This window comes from Manacus vitellinus, unplaced genomic scaffold (genome assembly GCF_001715985.3).
Source record: "Manacus vitellinus isolate BGI_N305 unplaced genomic scaffold, ASM171598v3 scaffold_2_pilon, whole genome shotgun sequence".
In the NCBI taxonomy this organism is placed as follows: domain Eukaryota; kingdom Metazoa; phylum Chordata; class Aves; order Passeriformes; family Pipridae; genus Manacus; species Manacus vitellinus.
This window is the reverse complement of record NW_021940208.1, coordinates 37,121,403-37,136,601: the sequence shown is the minus strand read 5'-3', so window position 1 is coordinate 37,136,601 and position 15,199 is coordinate 37,121,403. Positions and strand designations below refer to the sequence as shown.

The window sequence follows — 15,199 nt, the reverse complement described above, 5'->3', positions numbered from 1 at the left end:
TTTGAACATGTGGAAAATCTCACATTTGAACATATGGAAAAATCACAGGCTAGATTTTTCAAATTCCTTCCTGAAAGAAAAAAATAAGAAATAAATAACAAATAGCACAGTCAATAAAGTAATTCCAGGAAAGAATTTACAAATAACACTGGAGATTAGATCTGGGATTGGACTGCCCTCAATTTGGGGGCAGGTGTCCCAGTACCTCTGAAGGATCATCTCCCAACTAACATAGCTCCAGTGAGACACAAGGACTGTTTCTGCCATATGAGAAGTCAGTGTGCAAGAATATCAAATACTTTCAAATGCTTTTGCTCAGAAACTCCTCAGTTCCTGAGTAAAATAGTTCCAACTGTATTTCAGCCTTATGAAATTCATCCTGAAGAAGTTATTTATAGCTAGAAGCCAGTCTCCTTAATCCAGGTGTCTAGCTTATACCTCAACCCTGGGCACCTACCAACAGATCCCGAGTCAGGTAAGGAAGAAAGTCGGGCAATGAGCAGAAGCAGGTGACTTAAGAAGCCTCCAGGGAAAGGGATGTCTTGTCTAAGTTCAGGTATCTGCCCCTCTTCATCCCACTAAGCCAGCTGCAGCCCAACAGTGAGCTGCCACCAAAAGGCTGTCTCCACCAAAACCACCTCTTCCCTGGCATGAGGCATCTTGCCTCCCAGGAGCCAGGCAAGTACCAAATACCACAAAACAGGCTGATTTTCCATCATCAGATGAACCCCCTGAGCCAAATCACCAGTGGGTCAGGCACACCACTGCCACTGCAAAAGGAGGCAGGAGAAGCACAGGCCAAGCACAGGAGTTTCAATGACACCTTCCTGGGATACTATCTCAGCACTAACACAAAACCACATTGTTTTGGGATCTACTGTAGGAGGACAGCTTGGCCCAAACAACAGATTTCACTGTCTGTGCTAGCTGAACTAATCCCAACTCAGCTAACTCCTTTAATGCTGCGTTACATTACAATGATTGACTTTTTTGGCCAATGCAGTGATAACTATTTCCCTAAGTTAGTATATTATGTTTCTTTTCTAATAGTAATGACTGAGAGCTGAATCACATCCAGAAACAAAACTCAGAACTTTCACATGAGCTGGTACAAAAAAAATGTGCCAACATTTGCACAACGTGTGCCAGCACTGGCAAAAAATATAAAGCAAGTCTTATAATCTTCATGCCCTTCTAAGATAATCCCAGATGTTTTGTACTATGAACGGAAAACACTGTTTAAATTAGATTTCTCTATTCAATATAACACAAATGAAAGCTTTACAGCTAAGTATCCAGTTGGAAGCTAGCGCGATGTGAGTCAGATCCATACATCTTTCTTTCATTGAAAAAATAAAAATTAAACACTATTCAAAAAAGCTAAATATACAACTTTATGCAGCAGCTCACAACATGAAAAACCACAAAACCTATTTTAAAGTAGCTTATTCACTACATTCCTTAAAAGTTAGATTTTTACTTGGATTGACAGTATTCAGATATGCGAAGTACAGCAAGACCCAAAACACTCCCCCTAAGGTAATTCGGATAATAAGTGAGGTGTGTCAAGCACACCTCAGACCAGCAGATTCATTTCTAGTACACTGAGTCTGAGAGCACATGCTGTTTTTCATTAAACTGCTGTAGCTGGAAAGCCCATTTAAAAAAAATGATAGTTAAGTTATATTAGCCTTGTTAAGCAAAAAAGGTTGGGTTTTGTTTTGGTTTTTTCAAAATGTCCTGCAGGAGTGGATAAAGGAACTTTAAAGTGGAGGAGTGGTAGGTACAAGAAACAGCTGGAATCTATCTGGTTCTTACAACACAATAAAACCCAAGTGTTTTCCAAAGCTCAGCAAGGTCACCGTCTAATGTACTATACACAAGTGCTCATTAAAAACTTAAAAATTTAGACCAAAAAACAGTGCCTGACAAAGAAAAGGTGCTAAAAGTGAGCTCTTGGTAATGAGGCAGGAGCAAGGGGCCAGAGTAAAATATGCTAAATGTGGAAATCAGTATCATCTCACCTTCTCCCTAAATTATGGGCAGAAAAAAAATGCATAACCTCATAAAACTGCAGAAAGGATCGGGACACAGTTCAAAAAACAAACACACAAAAAGACAGGAGAAAAAGAACAAAAGTAACACCAGAACTAACTGTAGTTGGTAACCACAAAATACAGAACAGAAGAACACAAAAATCTGGACAGAATTTTCTGTAGATCCCTGTAAGCAGCAATGCATTTCCCCAGTATAGAAAACATACCCATTTCTATAGTCAACAAGTTAATTCTTCCTCTTAAAGTGCGTGCAGATGCTGCTTTCATGCAAAGTTTTAAAACAATGCTCAAAAGTACAAAGAGAAACTGTCCATAAAGGAAACTACGCTATGAACTCAGCTCAGAGCTATGGATGCCCATCACATACTGTGTGAAGAGGACTGTGTGAGGACAGACTTTTGATTCACCCTAAGAATTTCCAAATATAGACTTGAAAATATATAAACCCACCTTGCTGAAACCAGAAAATAGATTTTATTCTCAAGCAAAAGTTAGTCCCATTTTTCTCCCAAACACATTATAGATATCTTTCCCGAGGCCTGGAAGCAAGGGGACAATAAAGTAACAGAGAGAATAACGTTCAGCCAGATCAAACAGTATTACTGTCACCCTCTCCCTCTAAAACATTGCTGCTAGCCCTGTTATATGACATTTTACCACAGCACTTTCAGAGTCTGCAGGCAGTGGAGAGAACATTATTTCTAGGATTTAAATTCACACAGTATTTACTTAGCAGAATGTATATTTATGTATCGATTCATATGTATATATTAATTGGATACACTTAGATTTATTCCATGCAATGCTCATTGCCAAGACTCTAGACATAATAATGAAATATTGATGCATCCACCTAAAGGAGGATTAAATACATCCCTTATGTAGATGTGAGCCAGGGCTTCAGCAGCTGTACTGTAAGATGTTCTCCAGAAACCAGCCCACCCAGGTTTTATGACTTGACAGAATTACCCAGTATTAAACATAGTTGAGACAACAAAATATATAGATTTTCCCTTTTTGTTCACACATCTTTCATTCTGACACTATTCAGGACATTGACTGGCTCTCTACACATTAATTAAGAATACATTACCCAGAACTGAGAAAAACATTTTCATAATGATTAGTTCAACTTAAATAAAGGTACCTTCGAGAAGAGGATTTGAACAGTAAGATGAGTCCTCTATCTCTACAGTTATTCCTCCCATCTGCCATACCAGACTGTATGCATTAGATTCATGCTTGGGGGGAAAACAAAACAAAATAATCACTGAGGTAAGATCTCTATGCAAATACAGGAAAAACATCACTGCTAGACCTCTTGCTGCATTTGCAGAAGCCATAAAAATATACAGTAGAAATGCAGACTTCAAACAGCTTCAACAAACAGAAACATTTGGTGACCACATGTCAGACCATTCACTGGATTTGATTGCTGTACTGTTGGTTCAAACTAAAAGATTTCACCAAGTTGTCCTGGCTCTCAAGTTTTACCTCAAGCAGACTCTTTCTATCAAGTTACTCTGCAAATCCGTTTTTTCAATCTTCTGAGCAGGTGTGTGTGTCAGGACGAGGGAGGAGGGGTATGCATACATACATAAATTTGGGGGTTCCTGGAAAAAGAAAAAAATCCAAAAGCCCCAAAATAATCTTCCAACATTCAAAAGGTAACAGGTACATTTAAATTACAAGGAAGATAGTTTTGGATTCTGAAAAGCACGCTTTAAAGCAATAATGCATGCAGTTATCAGCACACGCAACAGCATTCAGAAAAATTAGGCTTTTTCAGTACCTATTTAATGGTCATGACAGACAGGAGCAGCAGAGGTATCTTTAGTTGCTGTTCATACAAGTTGTGCTTTCTTCCTCTAATGCAGCTTCTTGAAAATTATAAAAACCTTATCTTGCTACAGAAATCCTCATGGTGAAACACCTCTCTCCATCAATGCTGGGTAGGGTTAGCATCAGGAAGGACTTCTGTTCTGCTGCAGTCTCTCTTCTCTGCATGAGGAGCAATCCCAGGACTACACGGTCCTGATTCTGACTGTCAGACTGATGCTCTTGACAACAGTATCTCACAAAATTAGTAGCTCTCAGAACATCTAACTCTAAGAACTTTACATGAGTTATTAGGGAAATAAATTTAGCTCACAAGAAGAGCTGTAAAAGTTTGCAAGGGTTACTTGGCCCAACACCCATTTTTCACTTCAATGCATTTCTCAAGGTTGCTTCACATGCTTTCCTATGGCTCTGCTGCTTCAGTCCAACAATTCATTCAGGCACACGCTCACTGGCCACCCTTGCTCAGACTGGATCTGTACATTTGAGTGCTTCAGGGGGAAAAAAAAAATAAATCAAGCGTTATTTGCCTCAGGGCCCTTTAACTAAAGATTTACAGACTTTGTGGGTCAGGTTTCAAGTTGCTTTAGCAAACAATTTCAAACCATAGACATTTACCTGAAGATTAGGGTTCATTTAAGACACAGAATAGGAATCAAAAGCTCAGATGTTTTACAAGAAAACAGCACACATTTCTTTTCTTTAGAACTCTTCAAGAGGCATTGCTCCTAAAATGGTGAAATGTGTTTCGGGGGAGAGGAACTATGCCTCCCTTTCATTCACAAGGGTGAACTTGGTGGAGGACTGCAGAGAGGGAGAGGCAGACTGCCCTCCCACATCTTGAGGCAGGAAAACAGAGTCGGCAGTCTGGGATATTTAATAGCTGGGGGAAGAATGCTTTGGTTTGGAGGAACAGCTTTTGGCTTGCTTAAGTTATAATATGGAACAGAACACAGTAAAACTATTTTAACCCAGCTATTTCTAGGTTTGGCAAACAGCTCTACCTTTCACAGAATCATAGAAAATCCTGAGCTGGAAGGGACCCACAAGGATCATTGAGTCCAACTCCTGGCCCTGCACAGGACACCTCAAGAATCACATCACGTGCCTGAGAGTATTGTCCAAATGCTTCTTGAACTTTGTCAAGCTTAGTGCTGTGACCACTTCCCTGGGGAGCCTCCCAGTGCCCAACCACCCTCTGGGTGAAGAACCTATTTCTAATATCTAATTGAAAACTCCCCTGACACAGTTCCATGCCATTCCCTGGGTCCCATCACTGGTCACCAGAGAGGAGATCAGTGCCTGCCCCTCTTCTTCCCCTCATTAGGAAGTTGTAGACTGTAATGAGGTCTCTCCTCTTTCTTCTTTTTTGAGAAGCTATTTCTAAGTTGTGGTGTACCAGTGTTTTATTCTGGTCTCAGCATGCACCATCTGCCCAGCTGAGGAGGTAGATGGCCTGCAAGTGAGTTTGACCAGCACCAGTTGCTCCAGAGAGAGCTCAGAAGGCTCCAAAAGTCTCAGATGCAAGGACCCAACCTCACTAACTAGTGCTGACTTCTGGATAAACAATATGTGAGAAGAGCTTGAGTTTTGCACAGAAAACGACTATTCTTTCCCCCAAATAAGTAGATGACCTCGACAGACAGGCCTCCCAAAGTGACTCTAGGAGTGTAACTGAGACAAGCAACATCATCTCTCCTCCCAAATCACAAAACACTAGAGGTTGGGGACTACATTTGAAGTCTCTGCACTGTGAATACTACAGGCCTGCCTTGTCTGCATTATCATTAACTATGACCCAACATGAATCTGAATTAAAGAACGACATGTTTCATTAACTATCACCACATATCAGATACAATTTTTTGGTTTTATTACTCTTAATCAAGCTGTTGGGCTTTTTGGTTTTGGGTTGTTTGAGGGTTTGGTTTTGGGGTGGGGAGAGGGAGTTTTTTGTTTGTTTGGGGTTTGTGGGGATTTTTTTTATTGTTTTTTCTTTTATTTTTTCATTGGTTGGCTGGTTTGGGGTTTGTGGGGGTTTTTTTCACTTTTTTTTAGCATAAGACTAGCACCACAACTAGGAACAAATGTTTCAGCTCCCACCAGCCAGTGGCTGCCTTACAGCATGGAGAATTCAGCTGGGAAGAGGCAGAAGAGGGACCCAACCAGGACACAATTTTCTCTCCCAAAGACCTTCAAGAACACATGGGGTGAAAATTTTTGATGTTGTGGGGTGGGTTTTTGACTACCCCTGAGATCTGACAAATACAGCTGCTCATTCCCATTGCAAAAAGCCCTCAGCTTCAAGGTTTGAGCTCAGGTCTTCTGAGTTTTTTTTAAGTCTCAGAGTCCAAAAAGTTCTGTACTGAAATACAGAAATATGTTAACACAGATTTCATTAGCAAAAAGAAAGAGTAACAGTTTACACAGACATTTTGGCTTGTTCTCTTAAACACATAGTAGCTAGTGTATGTATGCTTTCATCTTCCTCTAATGTTAGGGAGAAGCTGACACACAAAACCTTACCAAAACATCAGAACTTCAAGTTCATAAATATTTGGAAATCTGCCTCATCTTCAAAAGTAATTGTTTAATCATTAGGACTCATCAAGTTTCACTCTCTATCATGTATACACCACTTTGTTTCACCAAGACTCACAAAACCTTGGGACGGGTCTCATTACCCTAAAAATATCATTACTCTTCTCATACAACAACGGAAATGGTTAGTCTTGGCTTTTTAACCCATCTGGATGTAAAGAGTAGAGAAACACACCGGTACTTCTGAAATACAAGCCTAATTTCATAGGGAAATAAATATTTACATTTTCCTTTAACTTTATAGAATTCCTAACATCCTGTTTACCAATACTTTCAGGTTTTCAAGTTACTCGCTTTACAATCAAATGTTTCCCCAAGTTAAAAAGTTCCTTTAAAATGAGAACAGCTTTCACATATCAAAGGATAGTCATACAAATTAGATGAGGAAGGCAGGAAGCTGAGCATTTGTTGTTTTCTTCTACACAAACAGCACAATCCACACTCACATTGCTTTGCTAGTGCTCCCACGTGCTACTGGAAGGCAGAGGGAACCTTCTGTAGGAATGGTACAACCATAAATTTCAAGTGAAATTTAATAATAATTAAAACAAATCCCCAAACCCTTAAAATAGGATTTTCAAAGATGACATCACCTTAATGAAACTATTTAAAGTAAGCTTTGCCAGTTTGCAAAAAGCAATGCAAGATAGGTATACGCGAGGGAGGAATGCTTTAATTACCTAAACTCACAGCTAGCTCTTATAAAATTGACACATGGGGAAGCCAGGACTGCTTTAATTACCTACATTCACAAATCACACAAAGTGACACTTGTGGAGGTCATTTGTGATACCCTTGCCTTTGGTGCTCTCAGTTTAAAATTCTCAGTAGATTTTAAGCACTAGATGTCATTGTTTTACAGAGGAAACAAGCCGGGACTCAGGTCTTGACAAGCTTATAAAGATGAGAGATAAAAAGTAACAAACATTGTTTTTTGAATATATACTCCTTCGAAAGTTACTGGGATAGCGCTTCTGACATCGTAAGTTTCATCTCAAGTTAACAGGCAAATAGAAATAAGCTTAATACGTTAAAATACATATAAACCAGCACTTTAAAGCTCTACTTTAAAAGCACACCACGACTCTTAAGTAAGGCCGTTCAGTATTCCCAACATTTCTCAGCTTCCACGCCATGAGCCTAGCTGGCTCCAGCCGCTCGCTGCCTGACCACACTCGGGTACACCTAGGAACAACCTCTCTCTTCAGGCATTAGCACGTACCGCACCGGTGTAACTCGGTGTAACGATACAGAAACACACATATTTACATCAAGCCCTGTGCGCAGTCAGACACTCATGTTTAAAAATAGGAGAAAAGAAAATGAGTGTTAATTTCAGGTTGCTCTCTGTCCTGAACTCTTTCGTGACAGGAAGGAGTGCCTTTAATTCAGACTGTCTCGGAGCAAGCGCTATAGAAGTAATTTACAAGACGGCAAGAAATTATAAGCCTTAATGACAGGCGGACAGCCAAGCCAGCCTTTAATTTGGATTCAGAGGAGGGGGCGGTGGCGATGCTGCACAGACAGATCTCTGCAAACTGCCACGATACCTTCTAAAAATAGCAGCCCACAGCTGCTGACAAAGAAGCAAAGTTTGGGGCCGCATCCCCAGAGCTGCTGCCCGACGGCGGGGCAGCCCCGCGGGAGCGGGGGGCGCGGCGGGACCCCGCCTCGGGGAGGGGGCACGGGAGGGGACCAGGGTGACGAGGGGCTGGCACACAGCAGGACCGAGAGCCGCCTCACCTCTACCCATCGCTGGGCTTCGGCGAACGCCACCTGGCAGTCGCACTCCGCGTCCTCTCTCCCCTCCATGTCCAGCAGTGAGCGAGCAGGGGCGGCCGGTCCTCACGGGGGCGGGGGCGCGGGAGCGGCCGCTGTCATTCGGCTGCCTCCTTTTAACGCTCCCCGCGCCGTCTCCTCCCCCTCCACCTCCTCCCCGCGGAACTCCCCCTCCCGGGAGGGAGCTCGCTGGCGCTCCGCGACGCAGGAATCCGAGGGAGCCGCGGGCTGTAGCGCAGCGCCGGGCCCCCCGGGCGGCCGGGAGGGGCCGCACCCCCGCGGCAGAGGCGGCGGCGGCGGCTCCCTCCGCCGGGACGCGCGCCCCTCGCCCTCACGGCCGGTGGAGGCCGCCCCGGCGGCTTCCGCCCCGGCGCATACCAGGAATAGCTGGGGACAATCGCACCTTTCAGGGCCGGCCACTGCCGCCCGGGCCCCGCCACCTGCCGCCCCGCCCGCCCCGGGGCTGCCCTGCGCTGCCCTGCGCTCCACCGCCCTCCGCCGGGGCAGCGGGAGCGGAGCCCGGGCCCCTCACCTCCGCACCGCAGCCACCCGGGGCATCCGGCACCACGCTCCTCTGCAGCGTTGTCCCGCCTGGGGACGAAGTTAGGAGGCTTTCCCACCGCTTTGGGAGACGTGAGAGAGCCGCACTTCGTTTTGAGCGCTTTTCATACAAAGTGGCCAAAGCGGAGCTGCCCGGGCAGAACTGGAGCCACACAGCTCGGCCTCCACGCTTCCCTCCCCAGCACCCTTGGCCTCTGTTCTGGTATAACTCACAGCACTCACACCAGTGCCCATTGTTCTGTTTCATCCATGTCTGCTCACAGCACACTGCAACAGATTCTTTGTGACTTCTCTACCCCTCACGCTATCCCAGGCTCAGACCTAAAGCCCGATCTCAGTATGGCTTGACTGCTGAACCTGGGGTGGGTGCCATGCTGAGCTCTGGCTCCTGCAGTAACCACTGATGTGAGGCAGGTTGGGATTATGCTTTGCTGCAACAAAGGTTGACCCACCCTGACCGACACACCAGAACCAGGAGAGGTGATGTGCTAACTGAACACAGCAAAATCCTATTTTCCAATACAGGAATGGACACATGCTAAACAGAAAAGTCGAAGAAATATCAGGGGAAAGTGGTTTTCTGGAATGTTCATACATAGCACGAGGGTTTTGGTTTTTTGTGTTGCTTTGGTTTTGTTTTTTTTAAAAGTACTTGATTTCATTTAACATTTTAAGTTCTCTACAACTACCTGAAAGGAGGCTGTGGCAAGGTGGAGCTCAGTCTCTTCCCCAGGTAACAAGAAGCAGCAGCAGAAGAAATGGCCTCAAGTTGCACCAGGAGAGGTTTAGATTGGGTATTAGGAAAAATTTCTTCAGTTTGAGGGTGATCAAGCACTGACACAGGCTGCCCAGAGATGTGGGGGAATCACCATCCCTGAAGTGTTAAAAAAATGCATGGATGTGGCACTTGGGGACATGGTTTAGTGGTAAATATGCCAATGCTAGTTTAATGGTTGGACTCTATGATCTTATGAGGTCTTTTCCAACCTTAACAATGCTATGATCTTTTCTTACTTGAATGTTTTGTAACATTTTTTTCTTTCCATGTCTTTTCCATAAGTAAAACCAAGTTGCTGCATGCACGCTTTGCTTTTATGGCCCATGGCACAACATACATAATTTTTCAAGGACTACTGAGAAAAGCTAACTTAAAATTTGTACTACACACAAATCAGCATTTCCTGAAGGGATATGGTTTAGTGATGAAACATGGAGTGCTGGTTAACAGTTGGACTTGATCTTAGAGGTCTTTTCCAACCTTAATGATTCTATCTTTCTCTCCTTTAACTATAAGTAGTATTTTTTCTTTCCAAATCTTCTCTGTATGTAGCAAACTGAGTTGCTGCATGCATCTTAGGCTTTTATGATCCACAGCAAAACACAGGTAATTTTTGAAGGACTACTGAGAACTTAAAATTTGTACTTCACACAAATTTGCTTCTCCTGAGATAATGCATCTTATTTCTGCTCTACAAAAAACCTTCTTGGAATAGGAAAGAAAATTTTTAGGAAACCAACATACCAAGAAGATATTAGCCATCAGTTTCTGCAGTATGTGGAAATCAGTGTTGCTAGTGTTACACAAAGGAAGAAAACTGCAGTGACTTTGGCTGAAAGAAGTTCTACAGCAGATGTTTGACATTAATTAAAGTTACAAATTCATAGAAATTATGTATTTAGCTCCTCACCATGGCATGAATTAAGACATCTATGCTTTAGGGTCAGTAATGAATGAAACGATAATCAAAGCTGTAATTTTGAAGTTTTTTCCCACTCTTTTTTCCTGCTCCAAGCCAGATCAGCCACAAGACTAAATACAAATGAAGAATCTGCATATTTCTCAAGTGGGAAGCCTGAACATCTGAAAACAACCTTCTCATCTCACTATTAAGCATCATTGACTACAAAGGGTAAAAAAAGTCTAAATAAAGCATGTATGAGCTGCTGCTGCTGGCTGACATCAGTGTGCATTAGCTGAGGTTACCAAACATTCTTCTGGGGAACAACAGCAATCTTTCTCCAGTTTTTAAGGTCTTTTCACTTCATCTAAAAATACAGTGCTTGTCCCTAAGTAGGAGAAAGTAATTAAGAACTCTATAAAAGTTTAAATTTATTTGAGAATAGAATTCTATGAAACAGGTTTCAGAAGAGATCGTGTTTAAAAAAACATTTTCAAATTCTCACTTATTTCTGGTTGCTTTATTTCACATCAAGGCAATCAAATAACTTTTCTTACAAATTGTTTAATGTTTTAGATCAAATAATTTGAGTAATCTGATTAATCAAGTAACTTGACTAAGTCAGTGTTTAAGTAAAACACTTTTAAGTTGAAGTTATTCACTAAGTAAAAAAAAGTGCCAACATGCAAATTTCATCCTCAAAGTGAATTTTAAAACAATTGTCACAGATAAGTTATCTATGTAAGCCTGAGCAACCAAAATAGTTTATTATTCCTTTGCACTAACAAGATAAGTCACTAGAGTCCTAGATCAGAAAAAGATTACATATACCAGATATGACTGCTAATTGTTGCTTCAAAAGTAGCAAACATAGTACTGTTCTATTTGGCAAAAATGAACCCTTTCAATATGTGTGTGCTCCTAGGGATAAGTTAAGCAACAGTTCTTTTCAAGGAGAGTTCTACAAATATGTGACACAATGTATTTTCTACCAAGGCAGGCTTCCTTTAAGGATAGACAGCATTTATTTTCTAAATGTGGGCTGTTAAGTGTGTTTATTTTCCAAAACTCATATTTCAGTGTCAGAAAACAACATCTTTCTTCTTCTTCCCTTAACTGAATCACACAGCCATGATTGAAAGGAAAGGGCATTGTACTGGTTATTAAATCCTTACGGTTTCTTAACAAAACGGCTGTAATAACATGGGAAAACTTGCACCAATATACTTAAAAGAGCTTGAACAATCCTGAGTGCATAATAGCACACCAGCTCCACTCAGCTGAAGTTAATGTAAGTGCGGAGCATGCATCATCTCTTCACTCCTACACGCGCCGTTTCCATAAGATGATGTGTATGGCTGGCCTGGACTGAAGGAGGTGAAGAGGGGTTTCCTGATAGTCAGTAGCACTGCGTGCCTGTGGCCAAGCCATGTTCCTCCACACAAAGGTGGCGAGGCTCTGGCAGGGCTGCACAAGTTAGAAAATACAGCATTATTTTCCCACGGAGCTTGAACTAATACGCAGAGATTGTACAGCAAAGGCAATGATGCAGACGTTGAGGCATTGCAGAGCCGAAGCACTGTGTGGTCTGCAGGGCTTATCAGCCCCTGGCCACGACCTTGCTGACAAGTCAGCCAAGTTCGTACTTCACTCCTTGTATCCAAGTTATACAGGTTCTGTCGAGGAAAAGGATATTCCAGCAGCTTGTAGATCCCTTTACTTCCTATGCTCCTCAAGATGGTCACCAATGCCTGTGCCAATGCTCTTACAAGGTGGTCTCTGGAAGACTGTTGCACTGCACAGGTTAGGTGAGATGGTATTTCTGCAGTACAGTCTTTCAAAATTTCAATCTAGCAAGGGACCACACAGTAAGCAGACACAGTTCGGCATAAGGACTGGTGTATTGCTCTTCCTTTGGCATCTCAATACAGTGTTCACTAAAATATACCATCTTATATATTAATAAACCAGAAATTAACACAAAATTAAAACAAAATAGAAGGAATCTTTACCCTGCAGAACAACTGATTTGAAGACTATGTAGAAGATGCTGAACAAAATTACCATTGCCAAAATAGTAAGAATTCTTAAGTTTTTACATAACATTCAGGATGTATTTTTCCAGTGTGCCCATGAAAAATCCCACCCCAAATTTACTATTCTAACCTTGTTATCCTTTGTCATGCATTGGTCTAATGAGTTCTCGTACTTAATGAGGAGCTCCAGTTCTGAAGGGATTTTGCAATAAACAGTTGCACAAAAAGAGAGCCCGTTCATTTATTAGTCATTTGTTATTCATTTAAGTCTTCTGAACATTGAAGAGCATATAAGGCGTGACTGTTTCCCTAAAGCGGACAAGTGATGTAGCTAGTTTAACAGCTTTGAACTATGCTTCATTTCTTTCTTCACCCTCCTCCCTCCCCTAAAAGGGCCTTAGCTGTATTAACTATGGCTTACTTGAAATTTAATCATCAAGTCACCTTCAGCATAAAATATGCAATATCCCAATTCAATTGTGCCAACTTTTATTTGATTTTTCTGATATTATCAAGAAGACAGTTCAGCTGGTTTGATTACTAAATCCTTTGATTTTTATTTAAAAGCAAGTTTCAGGGCCTTGCAGGGCAACATAAAGCAAGTCTTAACAATACTGCATTTTATTGGGGTGAAAAAATGTTCAAAAATAGAAGCTCATTAGTGTTGTTTTTCTCCCTTGCTTTTCCAACCATCTCACTTACAGAAAACAGACTAGTGTTGTTAATGGACTCTCCAGGTAACATGTTTTAGAGAGATGATCGTAAGTGATAAGACAGACTCTCAGGCCTCTTTCTTTTCTATGAAGAAGGAAAACTCTGCCAGACTGCTTCTGGCACAACCCCATTCATTTTTCCTGCAATGACAATTGACAGAGAATGAGAGCACTCTCTGGGACACGGACGGTTCAGTTTCCTTTGGCAGTGGGTTTGACTGGAAGCAAACCTAAATTATTCCACTTCTAAGGAACAAATAAGGAATATTTTTCTGGAATGCACATTAACCAAAATCAACCTTCACAAGAATCCTAAAGCATAAGATTGCTTAGCCAAAAAATCCCAAACAAACTCAAAACAAAACCAACAAAATAGATCCAAAACAACCACAGTGCTACTAATTCATGTATAAAAATGGGTCAACAGCATCTTAAGATCTAGTGGGTGAGGTGAGAAGGATGGTACAGAGGAAGGGTATCACACAGCATTCAGTAATGCCACCTGACAAATTTACAATAGATATTCCTAAAGGGGAGAAAAGTATATGACCATCATGGCTACCTTAAAATCTATAGTCTGTTTCTGTTCTTGTTAAACAAAAATTCATTACAACAATTATTACTTTTCTATAATTTATTTCAGTTAGGTGAGATACTTCACATCGCTCTATTCATCTGTGTGTGCCCTCCACAGTCCTACCCCATTTGAACTAGTTAGTGTGCCTTTTCCGGGGCAAAAGTCCACAATTGTTTTTCCACATATACAAATAGCAAACATTGGTTTAACTAAAGCTTTTTGACAATTTATTAACATTATTAGGCTTGAGAAACAAAGTGAAGTTTTATTCAAAATGTAAACATTAAGATAATTTTAAAATGTTAGTGCTCACCAGCAGGAAGAACAGTCCTTTTTCTGCTTTTTTTCTTCCATATATTTATTTATAAATAATGCACTGAAAAAATGTCTTTGTCATTTGAGTCACCTGAAGAAGTTCTTATAATATTCTTGCACCATTATAAATAAAAGATGGAGATAGCCTCATGTTCCAAGTTTTCACCCATTAACATACCATATACGCCACTCAGAATGTTATCTGTGAATGATACAAACAATAATCCTGCTCTGAACTAGCTCATCATTATTATGATGAAACATCACAGACAGTAATTTCTGAAAATTTTAAGGGGGTGGAAGGGAAAAAACCCACCACATAGAAATCTTGCACAAAATGCATGCTTGTATATAAATACCCAAAGTTGCTGTAGGAACAAGCAGCAAAATATAGCAAGGACAAATGCAAAGTTTATTCCACGTATGCTACAATTAATCAACACATTAGGGAAGTATCAAAATTTGTACTATTAACATATGGCAACAGTTTATTGTTACAATACATTGCAATAGTCTCACTGAAAAAAGCTTTTAAGCTGCAGACAGTGCAATTGCATTAAATCTTAATTCTTCTGGGTCACGTTCCATGAATTTCTTGCAAACTTCTATTGCATCCTAGGGAAAAAAAGTACAAATGGAAAAAAATACAAAATGAAAACCAATATAAATCACATTAATTTAAAAAAAAACCACTAAAACTGAAATATGAAGATATGCTTTATACAAACTATGCTCAAAATGGACTTTTCCATGAAGGTTTACTAAACAGTGTCACAAATCTATATAAACAGTATTTCTGAGGTGAGTTACCACTATTCAAGATTATTTTCAGTGCTCATATGGGCAGCCTAAACAAGCAAAAGTTTTATGTAGAACCTTAGAAACAATTTTTGTGACTGAATATTACTTTGTGCAACAGATGTGTTGCTTGTCTTTCTAAATGCATCTCTGAAGTTTGCCTTGACTAGTACTCTGCATTCAGAAATTTTTCCTTTGTTTCAAGATGAATCTAAGCTCTGTGGGGTAATTGAAAGATCTTAAG

At 41.0% G+C, this 15,199-nt stretch overlaps 2 protein-coding genes across 11 annotated transcripts in view; both read right to left on the bottom strand.

Moving 5' to 3' along the window:
* The window catches only part of LMO7 (LIM domain 7), a 130,104-nt gene extending 121,670 nt beyond the window's left edge, over positions 1-8,434 (bottom strand). For 3 of the 10 annotated variants that reach the window (XM_018071117.2, XM_029960967.1, XM_029960968.1), the window contains exon 1: positions 8,241-8,431. In XM_018071117.2, coding sequence (XP_017926606.1) covers positions 8,241-8,309 — 69 coding nt within the window. In that variant the 5' untranslated portion in view covers positions 8,310-8,431. Of the gene's footprint in view, positions 1-8,240 lie in introns of all 10 variants that reach the window. The other 7 variants (XM_018071114.2, XM_018071115.2, XM_029960970.1 and 4 more) reach the window with 4 other exon arrangements.
* Positions 8,435-13,884: 5,450 nt separating this feature from the next.
* The window catches only part of UCHL3 (ubiquitin C-terminal hydrolase L3), a 41,469-nt gene continuing 40,154 nt past the window's right edge, over positions 13,885-15,199 (bottom strand). The window contains exon 9 of the mRNA XM_018071511.1: positions 13,885-14,772. Coding sequence (XP_017927000.1) covers positions 14,689-14,772 — 84 coding nt within the window. The 3' untranslated portion in view covers positions 13,885-14,688. The remainder of the gene's footprint in view (positions 14,773-15,199) is intronic.